Source organism: Rhineura floridana, chromosome 19 (assembly GCF_030035675.1).
Source record: "Rhineura floridana isolate rRhiFlo1 chromosome 19, rRhiFlo1.hap2, whole genome shotgun sequence".
NCBI lineage: Eukaryota > Metazoa > Chordata > Lepidosauria > Squamata > Rhineuridae > Rhineura > Rhineura floridana.
In genome coordinates, this window is record NC_084498.1 from 23,855,036 (window position 1) to 23,875,298 (window position 20,263).

The 20,263-nt window shown below is 43.3% G+C and overlaps 1 protein-coding gene across 7 annotated transcripts in view; it reads right to left on the minus strand.

Moving 5' to 3' along the window:
* Positions 1 to 20,263, minus strand: part of TAOK3 (TAO kinase 3) — a 108,816-nt gene that overhangs the window by 28,530 nt on the left and 60,023 nt on the right. For all 7 annotated transcript variants that reach the window (XM_061602530.1, XM_061602527.1, XM_061602528.1 and 4 more), the window contains one exon: positions 6,330 to 6,464. In XM_061602530.1, the coding sequence (XP_061458514.1) occupies positions 6,330 to 6,464 (135 nt within the window). The remainder of the gene's footprint in view (positions 1 to 6,329; positions 6,465 to 20,263) is intronic.

Here is a 20,263-nt window from a genome sequence, read left to right on the forward strand (position 1 = left end):
GGGGAAAGAAAGGACACCTGTTCTTGTTCCCCAGCCTCTTGAAGCCTTCTCCCGCTGTGCTATAGGACTCAAATAAGAGACTGGCTGCTGGCCTTAAACCAGAGCATTGTACTTCTATAGAGTGGGGAGATGGGAGGGGCTCTGGTAAAATCAGCTTTCTGGGGAGTTTATTATTTATTTATTATTTGATTTATATCCTGCCCTTCCTCCCAACAGGAGCCAGGGCGGCAAACAAAAGCACTAAAAACACTTTAAAACATCATAAAAACAGACTTTAAAATACATTAAAACAAAACAGCTTTAAAAACATTTTTTTAAAAACCTTTAAAGAGTTCACATCCTCATGGCTCCTGCAGGCCCTCAAACATGCTCAGTCTTTGTCATGTTGTTGTTTTCTTTTAACGTCTCGTTAATGTGTATAGTAATATACTTCTGCCTATTACTTACCAGCTTTGGCTGGTAAGACAGCTGCGGCCGTTTCTGGACTGGGATAGCCTGACCACTGTTGTCCATGCACTGGTAACCTCCAGGCCGGATTACAGTAATGCGCTCTATATGGGGCTGCCCTTGAGGTTGGTCCGGAAGCTGCAGCTGGTGTAAAATGTGGCAGCAAGACTGCTCACTGGGGCAGGGTATCATTAACATGTCACCCCGCTGCTGAAAGAATTGCACTGGCTGCCCATTTGCTACCAGGCCAAGTTCAAGGTTCTAGTTTTGGTGTACAAAGTCCTATACAGCTTGGGACCAGGATACTTGAAAGACCATCTTATTCCTTATATACCCAGTCAATCACTTTGCTCTGCAGGTGAGGGCCTCCTGCAGATACCATCTTATCAGGAGGTCTTTTCTGCACAACAAAGGAAACTGACCTTTAGTGTGGTGGCACCTACTTTGTGGAATTCTTTCCCTCCCCTTAAATATTAGACAGGCACCATCTATGTTATCTTTTTGGCGCCTATTGAAGACCTTCCTCTTTCAACAAGCCTTTTAAGTTGAGACTTTATCCCAGTCTGCTTCTGTGTTGAAATTGCTTTTTAATATGTTTTTAAACCTTTTTTTTAAAAAAAGTATGTCTTAACTTTTTTAAAGATGTCTTCACAGCTTCTTTAAAAAAAATTAAAAGTTGTTTTAATGTATTTTAAAGTCTGTTTTTATGATGTTTTAAAGTGTCTTTGGTGCTTTTGTTTGCCGCCCTGGGCTCCTACTGGGAGGAAGGGCAGGATATAATAAAATAATAAATAAATATGGGGGGTTATGCAGAAACTGCTATCACTTTATTTCTAAATTTGTTAGACACGAAGCCACCAAATTCACCGTTAGAAGGGACAAGCAGTGACCCACAAGAAAATACTGTAAAGTATTCCTTGTTTCTAACAAGAGTGCTCCTCTTGTTTAGGACTCCAACCAGCTCAGAATAAGAGCTTTGTAATGCTCTTCAGGGCTTCCAGAAAGGGGGAGGGGGAGGTTTCCAGGAGAAAATAAGGGTGGGGGGAAGGGCACTTCAATATTTCCCCCATCCTCATACCTCCCCACACCTGGGCTTAGGGATGTAGGAGAAATTCACTTCCTACTATCTTTCACCAAACCAACAGCTACTCTTTGAAATTCACATTTCTTCCACATTTTGCAATGCAGTTCTCCAACAACAAAATACATACAAAAATATGTATATTAGGGGGAAAGGGCCAACAAAAAAGCACGTATTAATGAATAACGTGAAAAAGATTATTATATTAGGGGAAATTGCTTGAAAAATGTGTATATTAGGCAGGAACGCAAACAAAAATGCACATGGATTTTTGTGTGGACTTTTTAAAAAAATGTGCAAACTGCTGCAGAAATGGGGTAAACTGAACTTATGACTGGGAAACATGAGAAATGGAGAGAAACCAACATTAAAAGATTCATCCATCCCTGCCTGTGACATACAGTGCTGAAGGACTCGTTTGGGATCAGCTACCTGAACATGATATTCCTGTGTATCAGGGGGAAGGGAGGGAGGTTTCTAGAGAGTGGGAAAAGGACACATTTTGCATCTGAAATCTCCCCTCATTTTGTTTATTATTTATTTATTTGGTTTCTATCCTACCCTTCCTCTCAGTAGGAGCCCAGAGTGGCAAGTGATGGGGTTGCCATAGTATGCATCCCTTCAGCCAGTCTTCCCCAATTTAGCACCCTTCAGACATTTGGACTACAAATCTCAGCTTGGCCAATGGTCTAGGATGGTGGGAGTTGTAGTCCAAAACATCTCCAAGGCACCAGGCTGGGGAAGGCTGCCCCAAGCTGTTAGGAGTTCAAAGAGGCCGATCCCCCTCTTCTACTTTCCTTCCCCCTCCCGTACTTTCACATAACATCCTTGGCAGTGTCTCCTAAAGTATACAGACCGGCTTTCCCCCATCATGGAAACACCCAAATGTTTGGGGCTACAACTCCCATCAGCCCCAGCCAGCATGGGGGAACGCTGGTACAGACTGAGAAGCAACAGACAGCTAGGTCCCTAGCAGGCCATATTGAATTTACAAGCCAATGTCCTTCTGCATACCCACACCCTGCCCACCATGGAGTGGAGGCACAAACTCATTAGCACGGGAGGCAAAATGGCAGAACACAAATGGGAGAAGGTTTCATATTACTGTTCTGGTATTGGAGAAGTTGGGATATTAAGGATTTCTACCGCCTTTCAATCTGAGACAAGTACAGGGGACTGAGGTTACAATCCTGGCCTTGCCTCTTGCATTGGGCATATTTGCCCAGCCCAGCTTCTAGATATTCATACATTAGCTCATGCATAGACCTTTTAGATGACAACACTAAGACACAGAGGCCTAGAAGCAGCGTGGGGCCAGGCAGTGTGCCCCTGCTCCCCACTGCTTGTGTAATGCGCCCTTTATGCAAGCAACGCATGAAGGGGGCTTTCATGCCATCTCTTTGATAATCCAGAAGAAAGAATGGGGTGGGGAAGAAGAAAAAACATACAACTAAGGAAGGACACAAGCTAGTAAAGCAAATCAGATAAATGGAAATATGACATAGAAGGATAATTCCAGCTGTGACTCCACTTGTTAGAATCACTGGTAAAACTCAGGTGGTATTGGATACATCAGATTGGCCTCCCACTGACACGTTCCCAGGAGCAGCCTTGACATGCAAGCCCAAATACATGTGTATGGACTCCTCCCACTTTCCAACCACCTTCATATATATTCTGTCTGACTTAGCCACGAAGAACACAGGAAATGAGTGGCAGCTAAGCAAAGTTCCATGTCCCGGCAAATCTAGCTACAACTCTTCCCCTACCTTGCCTCGCTCAAAGTTTGACATATTAAATTATTTTAAGTTGCCCTGAGGCTCCAGGATATGGCAGGTTATCAATGGAAGTTACTAGGAGGTCTGTCTGGTCCATGGTCAAAAGAAGGCTCCACAGAGAATGAACAAAAAGGGCCAACAGTGCAACTAGGTAACAGCAGGGCTTGCATACTCTCATGTGTTTACCAAGATGTGTTTGTGCTGGTTGGCTTATCCTTCCCCCTTTCAAAGGTCCCACCTTCATTCCCTCTAAACAGCAAACTCAGGTAACGAGTGCCGACGGAAATGGGAGACAAAATGTGGCCATTGAGAAATAGGAGGGAGGTATCAACATTCTCGGGGGAGCCTGGAGGTATGACAGAAGTATAAAACTTAAAAAAAAAAAACATAATGGGTAATCCCATCCCTCTTCCCTCCCCTCCCCTCCCACCAAAAAACAGCCCAACGAGGACTGAGCATACTTAGTGTCCTCCACGAACCATGGAATGTTGCGTGTCAATGGGGGTGGGATGTGGGAGGGGGGGAAGAGAACAGAAACGCGGGAGTAGAAATTGCTTGCTTGATCCTATTACAGCTTAGAGTATTCTGGAGGAGGACATGGCCAGCTGGCTGGCTGGCTAAAACCTTGAACAGCTCTCTCATTAGCGGGAAAGGATACACTGCAACATTTTGTAGCAGGTGCAACTTTTATATGCGTACAAACACCACTGGTAGCAAGGGGCGGGGAAACACTGGGGGGATTCCCTTTTCATTGGCCATGCCTTTGCTTTCAAGGAGGAAAAGGAGGCTGGGGGGCGGGAGTTGTAAGATTACCAGTTATGATAACTGAACACATTCATTACAGACACAAGAGGAGCCAGAGGTAAAACACTAGTGGGAGCTGGTTATGTGGATGATACTATTCCTTTACCCCCATTTGGTGGGCGGGTACCTTGGGTCATAGTAACACTCCTCCAGGCCTCCCAGTGGTTGTAACTACTGCCTAATGATTAGTGTAGCACTTGACAGTGTACGTGTTAACAATGGGGGAAAGATTTGGTGAATATGTGAATGCCGACAGATGGGTTGCAAATGTCCCAAACAGATTTATATTCCCCACATTTGGAACATATACAAGTGGATGCTGTTAAGACATATCTCAGCTTTCACTAGTGTGTACCACTCTGAGATTTTGAACTTTTGCAAAATTCCTCTGGGATTGTCAGTATTGACATTCACTAAATTTTGGGCACAGATATGCAAAAGCAAAGTTCATGATGTTGATATACCACTACTGCTAGAACTCCCCCCATCCCACTCACTGCCCCACAAGAAGAGTCCTGCTTAGGAGGCCCACGTTTGGACTCGGTAGAGTTTGAGAATGATTCGACTGGATGACTGCTCTAACTTACACAGAACTGTATCGATCTCTAGGGCAAGAGATGTACTGCTATACCTTGATGCCACAGGATTCTCTACAAAAGGAGATCACACACTGAGGCCTCTGCTTGGATAAGGCGTGAAGCATATTGCCGCCTAGAAGACCATTCCTCCATGCCCATGCAATCGGATCAGCCTGCAAGTTCCAGAGGGAGCACTTTCCCATGGCACACGGGGAGGGGGGAAAAACCCACACATACACACACACAACCGTCTCCCGGGATCCATGCCAGCAGTGGGCATGAGCAGTATTTCGAACTCGAATGCTTCAGCACAAGAGTGTGTGTGTGTGTGTAGCTTCCACCACTGCAAATTCCTTCTCAAACCACCTTCATCGGGAGCTAACAAGAAGCTCTTCTGATGTGTCCTGAAGATCAGGGTGGGGTGGGGAACAGATGTGCTACGGAGAGTACTTAGGGAAATAGCAAAGGAGAAAAATCATTCAGATAGCAGGCAAGACAAAAAAAGGGGGGTTATCCATTGTAATTTCTGGGCTGGCTCCGGATGATGTCATAATGGCAGGCAGCAAATGCAACGGCCAAATGCTGGGGACCCTGTGAAGCTCTCTGTCCATGTGACCTCTAATACTGATTTGGCCGAAATACCAAAGATTTCTATTATTTTACATGTCAGAGCATTGCTGGTTTGTGAAGCATCTCAACCCCTCCTCCACCCACTTTCGGGATACTGCTGCCAATTTCCAGCTGTGTGTGTGTGTGTGTGTGTGTGTGTGTGTGTGTGTGTGTGTGTGTGTGTGTGTGAGAGAGAGAGAGTGTGTGAGTGAGAGAGAGAGAGAAAAGGAAAGGATGGGGGAGGAGGCAGAGACCTCACTCTCTACCAGCACACACCCCTTTCCGCTACTACAAAGACATCACTAGCAATCACATTTGCAATAGTACAAATGCTGCCTGAACCACCACCATGCCCTCCTTGCCTGCTTTTCTTACAGCCTCCCATAAAACAACAACAAAAATAAATAAATCCCAAAACCCTAGCCTTCTGTCATTTTTATAGGAGTTGCCCAGTCCTTTGTAGTGTCAAATGGGAACAATGCAGCTAGCTGTAAATGAATGAATGAGAATGAATGAATGCAAACAGCTAGCAATTCACCATGAGAGGCGACAGCAGTTCCTTCCACTGGTCAAATCCATCAGCACTCATTAAAATTATGATCATCAATATCTCGAGCCAGTCAGTCAGTCCCCACCACCCCTCCCCCACCCCTCCCAGACAGACAGAAATTATACTCAACAAAAATGGATGCAATTTGGAATAAACCAATGGGGGGGGGGGAGGGGGGAAACAAACAAACCACAACAACAACAAAAACCCCTCTTCCTCCAAAAGCCACATTTAAATTTCAAGAAGCTGCAAATAATCCCAAATGCTAAGAGGTGTTTTCAAAATATTCTACAAAACATTTTTTTAAAAAAAATATCTTGCAATATCTAGTTGCTATGCCAACAAAAAAAAAGAGAGGAGGGGAGAGGGCGTTGGGAAAGGAGAGAATCCTTGACCCCTTCCCCACACTGACACAGTCACATCAGAACAAGGGGAAAGGAGGGAAAAAGGATAGTGGGGCAAGGGGTGTGGTGGCTGCTTACCAAAGATGCTGATTTGATTGTGGCAAAGCGTTCTCTGTTCCGGTAGTGGAGGGCCTGATTCTGGACTGAGTGGATAGGCCGCAGCTCAGGCCTGCGCTCCCCGTGGCCCACCACATCCCTTATGAATACATGATCCTGCAGAAATGGATGAAAACAAGGAGGAAGTCCAGTTGTGCTCTTTCTTCGCCGGCTGCCTCTCTTTCACCCCTCTTTTTGCACAAGCCCTGCTGTTTGAAATGCATAGTTTGGCTCTCTGCTAGTCCCTGCAGCTCTCACAGTACAAAATGAATAAGCAACACATTGCAGCCTTCAGTTAGGAATGTCAGCTGATCGCTAGTGGGATGCCTTCTGAATCCCTGGCAGATTTTTTTTTTTAACCTCCAGAATTACATATGTGCAAAAAAGAGAATCAAAAACACAAAGCACCGCAGAGCAGTCAGAGTCCTCAGAAGGGCTTGCTTAAAACACTGCACCCAAGTAATCCCTTTAAAAACATGGTTTCCATGGCTAGGAAAGATGCTGCTGCTGCTGCTCCCTTTGAACACAGAAGCAAGGATCTGCCACATTCCCTTTTCCAGCCTGGATTTTCTTTTAGATTTGCTATCTGTTCTGGAGAAGAAGCATTTGTCTAAACAGATGCCAGTTGGAGGACAGCAGCCTCTCTCTATCTCTCTGTCTTGTGCTGGAAAGATTCTGTGACCACTCAGGGATCCTGCTTTCTAGTCATGATCGTGCACAGTTCTAGCATTTTCTCTCCATAGCCTTGGAAAGGGTTTTTTTTTTACATTTAAAGAGACAGAACACAGTTTAAGACAAATGATCTTTGCTAAGTTTTTCTTCATTCTTGTGGCCCCAGATCTTCAGGAAACAGTGACTTGATACCCAGAGCTCATATTTAAGTGTCACACTGTCTCACACAAATGTGTTTTAAGTGGTTGCATATATCATTGAGAAAGGGCATTCTACCAGTGCAGAATGTCTGGGTCATGGATTTGGGACACACGAGTTTGAATTCCAGCTCATGTATGGACATGCTGGATGGCCTTGAGAACCGCTAACCTCTCAGCCTCAATAACACATCTGCATAATGGGAATAAATCAGTACCCTACACACTGTGGTATTTCAGGCTGACGCGCACACACACACAGAGTTATATATACTCAGATTTAAACAGATCACTAAAAAGAGAGATCCTGTTCTGTAATTTGGAATAAAGAAAAGGCTACCTTTAAAGCTGCCAGTCTCCAAGCTGTGATAACTCAAATTAGTTGCCCAACATTTTTCAGAACATCACTCATAGGTAGTGAGGAAGAAGACTGGATGTATTTTAATCACCCTGCCATCTAGAGTAGCTCCAAGTAACAGGGTGTGGCATAAGAACCACCTTACAGCAAGGGTAAGAAACCTGTGTCCCTCCAGATGTTGCTCGACTACAACCCCAGTCATTTCTGACAATTGGCCATACTTGTTTGATCTGACAGGAGCCGGCATTAAACACTGATTGAACAGCTACAGGTTACCCATCCCTGCCTTACAGAGATAAAAAAGGATAAAAAAGAAAAAAGGATAATCTAGTCTAACATCCTGTTTTCAGCTGCCACCAGGAAAGCATACAAATTCAGGGCAACATACTTTTGGAAAGCAAAAGTCAAAGCTGCTATTGTAGTGTCTCTGTCATTACATCAAAGGGACCACAACACTAGGAAATAATATGAGTGTGGTTCTACTGCACACAATCAATGTTACAGAATGAGGGCATCAGCAAGATACCAGGTTCTAAGGCAGCATACAGGCTCTAAGACTATTTGTTAACAAAAGCAAGAGCCAGGATGCTACTTTACGATTATTTCTCTGCCTGCCTTACTTTTACACACAGCATTTTACGGGATTTCAACCACAACCCCTTGCTGACTGTCATGAGTCACGCACAGGTCAGTGTGTTTCCTTAGGGATCAGTGATTTCAATCAAGCAGAATTGGCAATCTTCTTATTGGTTAGGTGAGATCAGAGACCTTCAACGTGCTAGGGTTTGTCACCTCCAAGATCAAGCAAGCAAACCGTAGGAGATTAACCTGGCCTGGGGGGGGGGGAAGCAACTCTTTAGCTCTTCCTCTTCACCTGGACCTGGTGACACATCCCGATTATCCTCTTGTATGTATAAATGTTCAGAAGGACCAAGACCCACCATGTACCTTTATCGCAGTGTTGATGTAATAAAGCAATAATAATTAGACCACCACCACTACATCACATGGTAATGTGGATTCAAAAGTTATTACTGCAAGTTGGCATATCATGTAAACAAGGTCTTGGAGGCAGTCTGAGCAAGTCATCCAGGTCCTAAAAAGTGATCCCCATAATAGAGAAATGGTCCTAGCCAGGGCTCGCTTTTTGATATTTGGCTACCCTAAGAAAAGCAATTAAATTACCAGTGTTAGTGGGTTAGCTCACATACTGCTGTCTCCACCAGCCTTGGGTGTGATTTCTTTCCCATTGTTAATTTCTTCTCCACTCAGGTCCATCTGGATCTCATTCCAAACCTGCCTGTGTTAAATATCTCTTCCTAGTTTCCCGTTAAGTGCAACCTTAATTATGCATACTCAAGCTTTTTGAGAACCAACCTCCTAATACAAGTCTTCCCCAACCTGGTGCCCTCCAGATGTTTTGGACTGCAACTCTCATAATCATCCCTGATCATTGGCCACGCTGGCTGGAGCTGATGAGAGCTGGAGTCCAACAGTACCTGGAGGGCACCAAGATGGAGACTGCTGTCCTAACAAAATCACCCAGAAGACAGAGATCCATCATGTCTTAACACCACAATAACAGTGAATTTGGAGCAAAACTATACCATACAGCACAGCTGCTTGCATGTGGGCACATGCAGAAGCGACAGGATCTCTTAACATTTCTCAGGAGACTTTTCATCCAATTTAAGTCTTGTATAACATTCAAAAAGAAGCCAATGAGATGGAACAAGTGTCAAGTCAGCCATCCATCCATATGTACACAAGCCTAAACTGATCCCGTGAAGATGCTTGAGGGACATAAGCCCAGGAACACTTTGCCTCTTGTTTGAACTGTGACAGGATAGATGTCCAGACATTATTTCAAGCACATCTCTGAAGCTCACCTGATAATGGCTTAAGCCAGTTTTTGTTCCATGCGTATCTGCCTAAATTGCAAATGAAGCCAGTCCACAGGCCAGTGTGTTTGGCGTAGCATGGAAATCACATTGTGTGGTTGTTACTGTTGTCGATGTCTGCAGCACCTTTTCCAGAGGCTGAGTCCAGAAGGCCCTGAGTGCCATTTTCTCCTCATCCAGGTTTGCACTGTAAGTGTAGTGGACTGCTATAAGAGAATGCCTAAGGAAGTGTGGAATCATCACCGCTCAAGGTTGTTTAAGAGCACGTTACACAAGCATTTAAGCATGGCAGGAGCAGCATTAGGCATATCCAAGTGTATCCATTGGTAGAAATGAGCGAGAAGAGCTGGTTGACTAAGGCAGCTTAAGGAAGGATTGCCATTTCCAGCCAGAGGTTGGAACCGTCCCGTGATGTGTCCAACACTACCGTTTTATTATTTTCTAGTGCAGAAGAGTCTATGCACCCAGAAAAGATGCCACATTTCTCCTTTGGAAGATTTACCAAGATTCTCCTTGATAATGTGTATCTTTCAGACCACATCTGATAATACAAACTGAATAAGATGCATCTAGCATGTAAACTGAATTTATAAACAGCAACATTTTGTGGAGTCATAATCTGAACTACATATGGCTGTTTTCCAAATGAGCCCAATTTGTAAGTTTTTTTTTTTTAAAAAAAGGTGACATTCAAGTTTAAAAAATTGGAAAATCTCATCACCATATTAGGAGGGTGAGCAGGGACTCCAGCTTCACATCCATTGCCGCACAAAAGGTTCTTCTTATGAGATTGGGCAAACTTCATCCACTAGTACAAAGGACAGGGCCACCACTTATGGGAGAAATAAGCCACCTAGAAAGACTACTTGATGGAAGCCGGTTTTATTCCACAGCTTCACCACTGGCATCCAGGTCCAGTTTTTTGCACATGGGATTTTTTTTTAGAACCACAGGAAGATACCATATAGTGATAGAGATCACTGGTCCATCTAGCTCAATATTGTCTACACTGACTGGCAGTATCTCTCCAGGGTTTCCGGGTCTCCCAGCCCTGCCTGGAGCTGCCAGCGGTCAGACCTGAGATTCTGTATGCAATGTATGCAACTCTTATCACTGAGCCATGCCCCCCTTTAAACAAAACAAATTTGTTAAGGATGAGAAAACACTACAGTAGGGCCTCCCTCACACAGCGGGTTACGTTCTGGACCCCCGCTGTAAAGCGAAAACCGCTGTAAAGCGGATCCCATTGAGTTACATTGACCAAAATGGTGCCCGGCTGCAAAAAACCACCGTAAAAGCAGAACAAGCACTGTAAAGCGGGGCCTTTCTACAATTCACAACCGCTGCATTAGCGGAACGCTGTAAAGCGGGGCCCTACTGTATTTGGTCAGAGTTTGAGAGGTCAAGTTTGCAGTAACTGAAATGTGTGGTTATGTATAGGAGCCTAATGTTTGCATGCATTTTAATGAAACTATTTTTAAAGACATTGTGACCCCAGTGGAGAAAAAATCTCTATCCCATGAATCTATATTTAAACATACAAAGTACCTCTAATAGCATTAAAATAACCACGCCAGAGACTGAAGGTCCACAGCAAGTCCTTCATCAAAGAGATCCTTCTCTTGTTCTCGCCTACAATGATTTCTGTTCAGACTTTAGTCCTGGTCCATGATCCAAGGTTCAAAAAGCAAGGCTTTCTTAGGGAATGCAGAATGCATATCTTATTGTGCATCTCTCAAAACTGAGTAACATTCTCCTTCTGCAGAACTCCATACGGACTTGGGTGTCTTCTAGAACTTTGGATTAGGGCAGTTAATTTCTAAACAATTTTATCATTTTGGGGAGGGTGGGGACAGGAAACTGCCTTATAACAAAACAGACCATTGGTTCATTTAGCTCTATACTGATTTGACAGTGGGTCTTCAAGATTTCAGACAGGGGGTCTCTCCCAGCCCTACCTAGAGATGCTGCAGACTGCAAATGGGACCTTCTGCATGCAAAACAGGTGTTCTATCACCAAGCTGCAGTCCTTCCTTAATCCTTCGGTTGATATACAGACATTATTGAAGACTCTCCGCCATTTTAATTCTATCTATTAAAAAAAATCTAACTGTGGGCGATAACAGCTGCTTCCAATACAATTGCCTGTGCTCACTAACAATCTTGAACCCAATCTTGAACCCAACCTTGCTGGGCTGAGAACCCGCTGGGAGCTGAGCAAGATATTGTGGAATTAAACTCCCATCAACCCTGACCACACTAGCTGAGGCAGATGGGAGCTGGAACCCAACAACACTGCCAGTCAATGAGACCAGAAGCTGCTTGCTGCCAGCCAATGTAGACAATAATGCAGAGCTTGGAAAAGTTACTTTTTTGAACTACAACTCCCATCAGCCCTAGGCAACATGGCCACTGGATTAGGCTAATGGGAGCTGTAGTTCAAAAAAGTAACTTTTCCAAGCTCTGCAATACTGAGCTAGATGGGCCACTAGGTCTGACTCAGTATAAGGCAGCTTCCTATATTTCGAATGCTGGAAGATTACAGGTTCCCCATACCTGCTACAGACTCAAAAAGAATTTTCTCATGAAGTGTCCAAGTACAAGCAAGCAGGCTCTTCTTACAAGAGGGCCAGTAGAGCATACCGACGTCAGCCTCTGGAAACACCATTCTGTGTTTAAATGAGAACATACAGTTTGCCGCAACTTCAGGATACTAAGCTGATAAGAGTCAGTAAGTGCATTTTATGGGAGTTATGTGGAAAGGCCTGACCTACACAGCTCTAGGAGTCATGCAGCACTTACTCCATATGAGTTATTTATTCCACAAAATGCTGACCATGCAATACGCCTTACCATTTAAATGTCAGAGGATCCCTTCAAAGATGTGTTCCTCATAACATCCAAAAGTTGCTTAGGGAGGGGATCTTGACGCATGGTGTGTGCTTTGCTAGAAATTAATTTCTAACTCGTTTGAGGTCTCTAGGATCAGTAGATCATCATTACAGTGTAGATGTCAATGCCATTTCTCCAACCATAGGTGAATAGAAATGAGAGCTTGCAAGCAGTATGGCACACTTTTTTGGAAGGAGAATTTTGCGAGCGGGTAGGCCCTAAAACCTGAGTTGTAATAGTCTCTTGTACAGCATCACTAGAACTATAATGGTAGTCCATGTTATGAGGTTCTTGAACTTGGCTTTTTGCAGGGAATATACTACTTCAGGGTTGGGATAGCAAGGCACCTTTTCCAATAACGACTTATTTATGCAAGAATAGTATCTACTATTGCCCACATAAACTAATCTATAGTGCTGTAGTTGAATCTGGCTTTGAAATAATTGTCCATATGGAACAGGTAGTCCACCCTGGTTGTGCGAGTTGGTTTCCTGCTCCGGTCACTCTATTGATTTCCTTATAAAGTAATCTCACTATTCATAGGCTCAGATAGCAGTCCTGCTGCTTGAAAGTTGACCCCTATGCCATCACTATGTGGATGGAAAGGACTGATACATATTGACAGCAGTTTCTCTTCAGGTCTCACAAACCTCAAGAACACATGATTATCTAACTTGCATTTCCCTCTCACCTTGGCACAAACTCTGCGGTTCACTGAATTTTCATGCATCCATTGCAGGTCTTCCCATTGCTGGCTTCAACTTCCAGAATCAAATGTGCATTCTTCTTGTGGGTGCCCATAGCATTCTGCCATCTCACTTCCTTCTGGTCTCACCTTGCACATGAAATCCACAAACTCTCCATGATGTCTTCACCTGATGGCTTTTACTTTATTAAAAACATTTTTCTTAGCACTTTCAGAATAGTCTTTAAATTTGTAGTGTCCAGAATTCACATTGGTACTGGTTGAACAGTTGTATAATAAAGCCAGCAGTTCCAATTCATTTTGGTGTTCCTTGATGACATTATCTTATCTAGGCATACATTCTGTGAATTAATACTTTGCTTATTTGGCTGCCTTTTGTGATAGTTTCCAGATATTTGAAACCTTCTGCTTTTTCTGCAAGGTCATTCCTTTTCCTTATTTTCTAGTCTCTGGAGGTTAATTTGGTAACACAAACATGAACTTGGTCCTGCTGGTGCTGTTCTTTGACACTTAATTCTACAATAGCTTGTATTCTTTTGCACCATTTCTTCTCTTACTGTACAAATATCATCAGCATATGTCTATCACTGAGCTGTCACCTCAAAACTAAACAAGGAAGGCTAACTATTCAAGAGGGATACCAGAAAGTGATTTCCCCCCCTAGAACAAATAAGCATCTTTACAGAATAGAGCCCTGAGCAGGAAGGTGTGTATGTCTTGCCCAGAGGCTGATGCAGAATGGGGGGAAATTACAGGCAAAATGAAGGGAACAAACATGACAAAACCTCACCAGGAGCTCCAGAGGGTTGTGCACTCCTGTCTGAACAGAGGTCACAAAGAAACAATCAATTAATCATGAATACATCTCTCTCTCATACACACATACCCTTCCAACATTTATGAAGACATCTTAAGCCCTCTATCCTCTATGGATTTCAGGCAGTGGGGTTAACCAGCTTTGGCAACCTTTTCCTGATGTTGCTCATGCGAACTTCAGGGAAACAGCACAGGCCCTTGGATGCTAAAGCACTGGCACAGCATCTTGGTTACAAATCCCCAACTGTTACAATTTTTTTTTCAATTTAGGGGCAGAGATTGTACATCTCTCCAACTTTTGCTTGAAGCATGAACACTGTAGGCTCAGGACCAAGATAATGTCAATTCAGGGCCTCTGTTTCATGCAAATAGACTCTGCATTCCTGAAAGTACTGCAGCATTGTAACTGCCCAATATGCATCATTTATTTTTGAAACTGGAATGTGTCAGCAGTGTGGAAAGTGAATAGAGTGGATCCTTTTTCTGAGCTGGGTCAAGCCAGGAAAAGTGCACAAGACCTGTGTGTTGTCACCCATGACCACCAGGGTTTGTGGTGGAGATTGGCAGGGACAAATGTGGCCAGGGGTATGGCCCGGTGTGCACTGGATGCATATCAACCCACCTCCTTTAATACCATTATATAGCTATGTTCTTAGAATGCTTCCCAGGAATTATACCTAGATGGGATGTGCCACAAGAAGGAGCTGCAATTCAATACCGTATACACCTAAAGCTGATCCCTAAACAGTTAAGATCAATCGTGGACAGAAGGAAAGAAAGTAGCAGGTCAGCTCTCCTATTACTTTATATTCTAGCATTTTACAGTGTGCATCGCAAATGGTGCAATCTTTTTTAAAAAAAGCTTCCAGAACAGGCTTCTCCCCACCACTGGGTCTGATCAAAGGAAGTTACTACTTCTGCACCTGTTCTTTGGGACACACCAGACACATTTCTTTACTTCACCCTTCCACTGCCATGCCTTTGCCTTGGGACCACGGAGCTGCTTCGTATTTAGTCAGCCTCCTCCATCTAGTTCGTTATTGTCTACTGATGGGTTTCAGGACAGGATGTCAAAATTTCAACCTGGACATTGAGCATATAAAGAAGGTAATCTGTCATGGAGCAACAGCCCTTTCCCCTACCTTGCCCTGCTTGAAGTTTGACAGCAAGCCTTAAAACGGGCAAGCTAGGTACAAAATATCTTGCAGATGTGAGAAGACGTATACTTCTATAAAATGTCAGATTTTCTACTAATATGCACATTAAGTGTGACAGTCTTACCTGTGTGCACTTTAAAAGAGGGGAAGCAACAGTTCTTAAATGCACTGTTCGTAACTGATGCTGTGTTGTTATGTCTGTACACACACACAAGTATACTATATAATCAAGAACAAAGCACATCTGATAAAGTCTAAACTGGTCTGGCACCAAAGAGATCTTGAGACAGAGCAGAAAGCTCACGAGAAATGTCAGCTCAGTGTGCTATAGCAGTGAAAAGGGCAAATTCAGTGTAACGGAAAGGAATTGGAGAACTAAGGTAAACCCAAATTGGCATTTTTATGTCGAAATGTCTCCCTTACAACTGTTTAATAGATCGGGGCAATCTTACGATTCCATTTGTCTCAAACTTAAGTTTCCTTGGCAATATGGAAAAATCGTATCCAGGTAGAATCCCACCTACGAGCTTCCTGTTTCATGGAAGAGGGAGCACACCTGCCTTTAGTTTTCTAGCAATAAGTGCGCCCTGGCCTGTGTGCATACTACTTATTTCTTGGGGCAATGCCCTACGATTTCAGAAGCCCTCTGAATGAAGCACACATACATCTACTTAAGTGCCAATGCATGTTCCCCTCTTTCCTAAACTCAAGTCTGCCTCAAGTGTGTGATGAGGAAATTATACTCCAGGAGCACAATATTCGATGATAGGTACAGCTTGGCACGCTCTGTAAGAAAACACTCGCCTCTTACAGAGGAAAGCATGATGCTCCAAGATCGTTACTGATAAAAAAAGTGTCTCATTTACAAAGTTTTATAGTAACAATAGTGAGATTTTGCTTGGGTGTGTACCCAAGTTTAGCTCTCCTGCTGCTCTGGAAATACCTTGACCATTTTGGGGTACACTTCATATCCCCCATTTTGTAGATGTACAAATGTGTCCAATTCTGATTTTTTAAAAATAGCCATCTCTTGAACTTATTTGTTTTACACAGTCGTTCAAAATATAATACTTCCAGGTTCTGGTGAAGCCTCTTAAATATTTTGTGTTGTACTTAATGGGTTCCCTTTTTAAGTTCCAAATATGGACTACACGTGCATTAAATGTCAGCTCTTAGATCAAGACACTAGCAGTCTTTAGCTCCATGAAGTCCAAAGATCTTTTATATGTGTAATATAGATTAAAAAAAAATAATAATAATCAAAGGCATGCTATTACATGTTGCAGCCAAATCAGAGAACAAAGAGAGAAATACTACCAGCCTATTTTCGTATCATGTTTTGGTACTTTAGGATGGCCACATTCTGAAGAAGGCAATGTCTCGGTTTAGAGAAAGAGTTGGTCAAGTACAGGTACCTAATTACAATTCTGCAAATTTCACAATCAATGCTTCACCTGCCATAGCTGCTATCAATTTATGGTGAAGAACAAAATATACAACCTTAAGATGTCCATCATTCTTATTGCAGAGTATTCTGGAACATATCCATAAGCTTGTTTTAAATCAAGAGGGTTCTCCAACATTATCTCCTTCCTCCACATTAGCCTCCAATTTTATTTTAAGAATATAAGGGCAGACATGGTAGAGTAGTTCACACATATCCATGTAGGCCAGCATCCCATTTCCATTCATGCTTGGGAAGATGTTCCTAGGAAGCCCACAAGCAAACATAAAGGCAACAGGTCCCCTCTCTTGGCTTGCCTTCAACTAATATTAACAGCATACTGCCTCTAAACTTGGATGTTTCAGTTAGATAAATTTATAGCTATTCATATTTCATGGAGGAAGGCTAGTTCTCTTTTAGCCATCTAAGCAAGTGGGTTCCTAGTGGTAATTTATGAACAAGTTAAAAAGCATGGATCCCAGTAGCGATCCTTGGGGAGACTCCACTTTCTACACTCCAATATTGGGAAAACTGTCAATTTATTTCTGATCTCTGCTTTTGGTTTCATAACCAGCTATGCATCCACTAAAAGGAACTCTCCTCTTATTCCATGACCACCAAGCTTACTCGGGAGTCTTTGGTGAGCAACTCTATCAAATGCTTTTTGAAAGTCTAAGTACACAAGGTCAACTGAATCACTTCTATCTATATGCTTGCTGACACTCTCAACAAACTCTAAAAGGTTAGTGAGACAGGACTTACCCTTGCAAATGCCATGCTGGTTCTGCTTTGGCAAGACTTTGTCTATATACTTGGTAATTCTACCTTTAACAATGCTTCCCACCAGCCTCTAATTTCCTGTATCCCTCTGGATCCTTTTTTTAAAAAATTGTGGTTACATTGCCCACTTTCCAGTCTCTTGATATGAAGGCTAGTCTTAGAAACAAGTTATGTATTTTTGTTAGAAGATGAGCAATTTTACATTTGAATTCTTTAAGAACTCAAGTGGATGCCATCCAGACCTAATAATCTGTCAGTTTTCATTTTGCCAGTGGGGTCTAGAACGTTGTCTCTTACCACCACTATTTGCCTCAGTTCTTCAGGGTTCCTTCCTGTGCCCATAAGTTCAGGCAAAGGGATTTGCCCTACATCGTCTGTGGTAAAGACAGATACAAAGAATCCATTCAGCTTTTCGGCAGTCTCATTTTCTCCTCCTTTAACACACTGCTGACTTCCTCATGATCCAAAGGTCCAACCGCCTCCCTACCTGGTCTCCTGCTAGTAATGCATATAGAGAATTTTTTGTTGTTGGTCTTTTATGTTTTGAGCATTGTGCTTTCTTTTTCTTTGGCCATCCTTTTTGCCAGCTTGCATTTTGGGGTGTGTGTGGCAAAGTTTGTTCCTTTTTGTGCTCTTCAACTGGACAAGACTTCAGTCTTCTGAAGATAGCCTTGCTGGTAAATAACTTCCTTGATTCTGCTTGTTAATCATGGCTGGCATCCTCTTGGCACTGGTGGCAGCTTTCCTGATATGCGATATATATTCTATCGGAGTTTCTACTATTGTGGTTTTAAATACACCTCTCCCCTCAATATTCTGGACAGATTTGACCCTCATGACTGCCCTTTCAACTTTTTACCAATCCCCTCGTTTTGGAGAAGGTTCCTCTTTTGAAGTGAAATGCAACTGTTGGATTTCCTTGGTAACTGTCCACTTACATATATGTTGGGACAGGACCAATGCCATTATTCTCAGTCAGTTCAACACCACTTACATTCTGTACCAGGTCCCAGGCATCACTAAAGTCCAGGACTGCCTCCCCTCTGATCGGTTCCATGACCAGCTGTCCTAGGGCACAATCATTTAGGGTATCTGGAAATGTTATATCTTTGTTGTGACTGGAACACACATGTACCCAGTCTATATGAGGGCAAATGAAGTCACCCATTACTACGGCACTTCCCTCTTTTTGGTATCTTCTTGATTTCGTTCTTCATTTCAAGATCACCCTGAGCATTTTGGTCAGGACAATAATATTATCTCCAACACAAAATTACTTTTGGGGCCTGGTATCACCACCCATGGCAATTCTGTGGAAGAGTCTGTCCTTCAAATGTCTAGGCTGCTGGACTCACAAGTCCTCCGCTATGCCCTTCACTTTCTTTCCTATAGAATTTGCATTCAGAGATAACTGTGCCCCACTGGCTCTCCCCATTTCACCAGGTTTCCATTACACCCACTGTATCTATGATTGCCTCCAAGACAAAGCCCTCCCACTTGCCTATCTTGGTTCGGAGGCTTCTAGCACTGGCATATAAACACCTATTGACGGGGTCTCTCTCCAGATGTCTTTGGCATGTGTGTTTTGCTTTACCATGCTTTGGCCTCTTTTGAACTGCTATCATGTGCCCCTGCACTCTCAATGCCTAGTTTCATCCCTCCTCTAATTAAACATTAACAACATTATCACCGTCAACCTTTGGGGATGATTTGTTCCGAACCAGACGTGTCTCAGCTCCTGTTAGCTTTCTCTCTGACATCAGATTAAAAACTGTTCTGCAAACATTTTTATTTTAAAGCACCAGCAGTCTGGTTCCATCCTGGTGCAAGTGGAGCCTGTTCTCAACAACATTGTCTCATCCACACCTTAAGACTACTGAGCTGTGCCAGTCTAACTGGTCCTGTACATGGAACAGATAGTATTTCTATGAGAGCAATTTTGAAGGTTCTTTCATCCTCCTGCTAGCAACCTAAATTTCACTTCCAGGAGTGCACAACTACATTTCCTCTTGTCAATGGTACCAATATGCACCACAATCACTTTCACCAGATCACCCTATCATTGACGCTATGGTCCCATTGCACAAAAATGTAAGCCAAACCACAAATGCGAAAATGTATAGGTCCCTGGAACAAATATGGTGGCCACAGCACTCCTCTCCTTGTCCTGCTGCTGCACTATGCAAGGCTCAGCCACGGTTTGACTTAGCTTGATCTTCGTACTCGGGTTCATGGTTTCTCTCCCCTGGAGAAACCATTAGCAGTAAAACAAGAAGAAACCATGGTTGCAGCTTCTGGTTTCTCTAGAAAGAAACAAATCAAGAGCATGTCTAAGCCAAATCAAGGCTTAGCTCCAGATAGCACAGGAGCAGAGGAGGAGTGTCACGGTCCCACTCGTTGCTCTGGAAACCTGTACGTTCCCCCTGCATGTTAACTTGTTCACTATCGGTTAGGTAATGTCATGTGCAAACCGAGTTTACATAAAGAACGCCAGAATATTAGTGAGGCAGGACTTCCCTCTGCAAAAACTGTATCCTTGTAATGAAAACTTACCTCAGCATCCTAGGAATGTAGCAGAGCCAACTGTGGTTTTGCCAACTGTGATCACATTATGCCCACCTTAAGGACTTTACATTGGGAGTGTGCATGGCACTGGAGCAAATGCAAGATTGCCCTGTGGTTCTTAAGGCAGCACATAAGGCTTTCAAAGAGAAACCAGAACCACCTTCCAAACCATCTCAAAATATGATGCGTTAAAGAGTTTTGGTTTCTCTTTGAAAAGACTGAATCAGAGGTGCCCCTAAGGAAGGCTGTAATATTCGAAAATGTGTGGGGCAGTAAGTTACCTTCAGTGCACACTTGAGGACTCCTGCTCTTTTGCTGCTGTATGCAGTCCCTTGTCTCCTCATCCTCTTAGGCTTAGAAGTGAGTTGTATGGCTACTGTGCCAGTGTTTATAGGTGCATTACCTGATGAGAGACAATTCTGAAACTC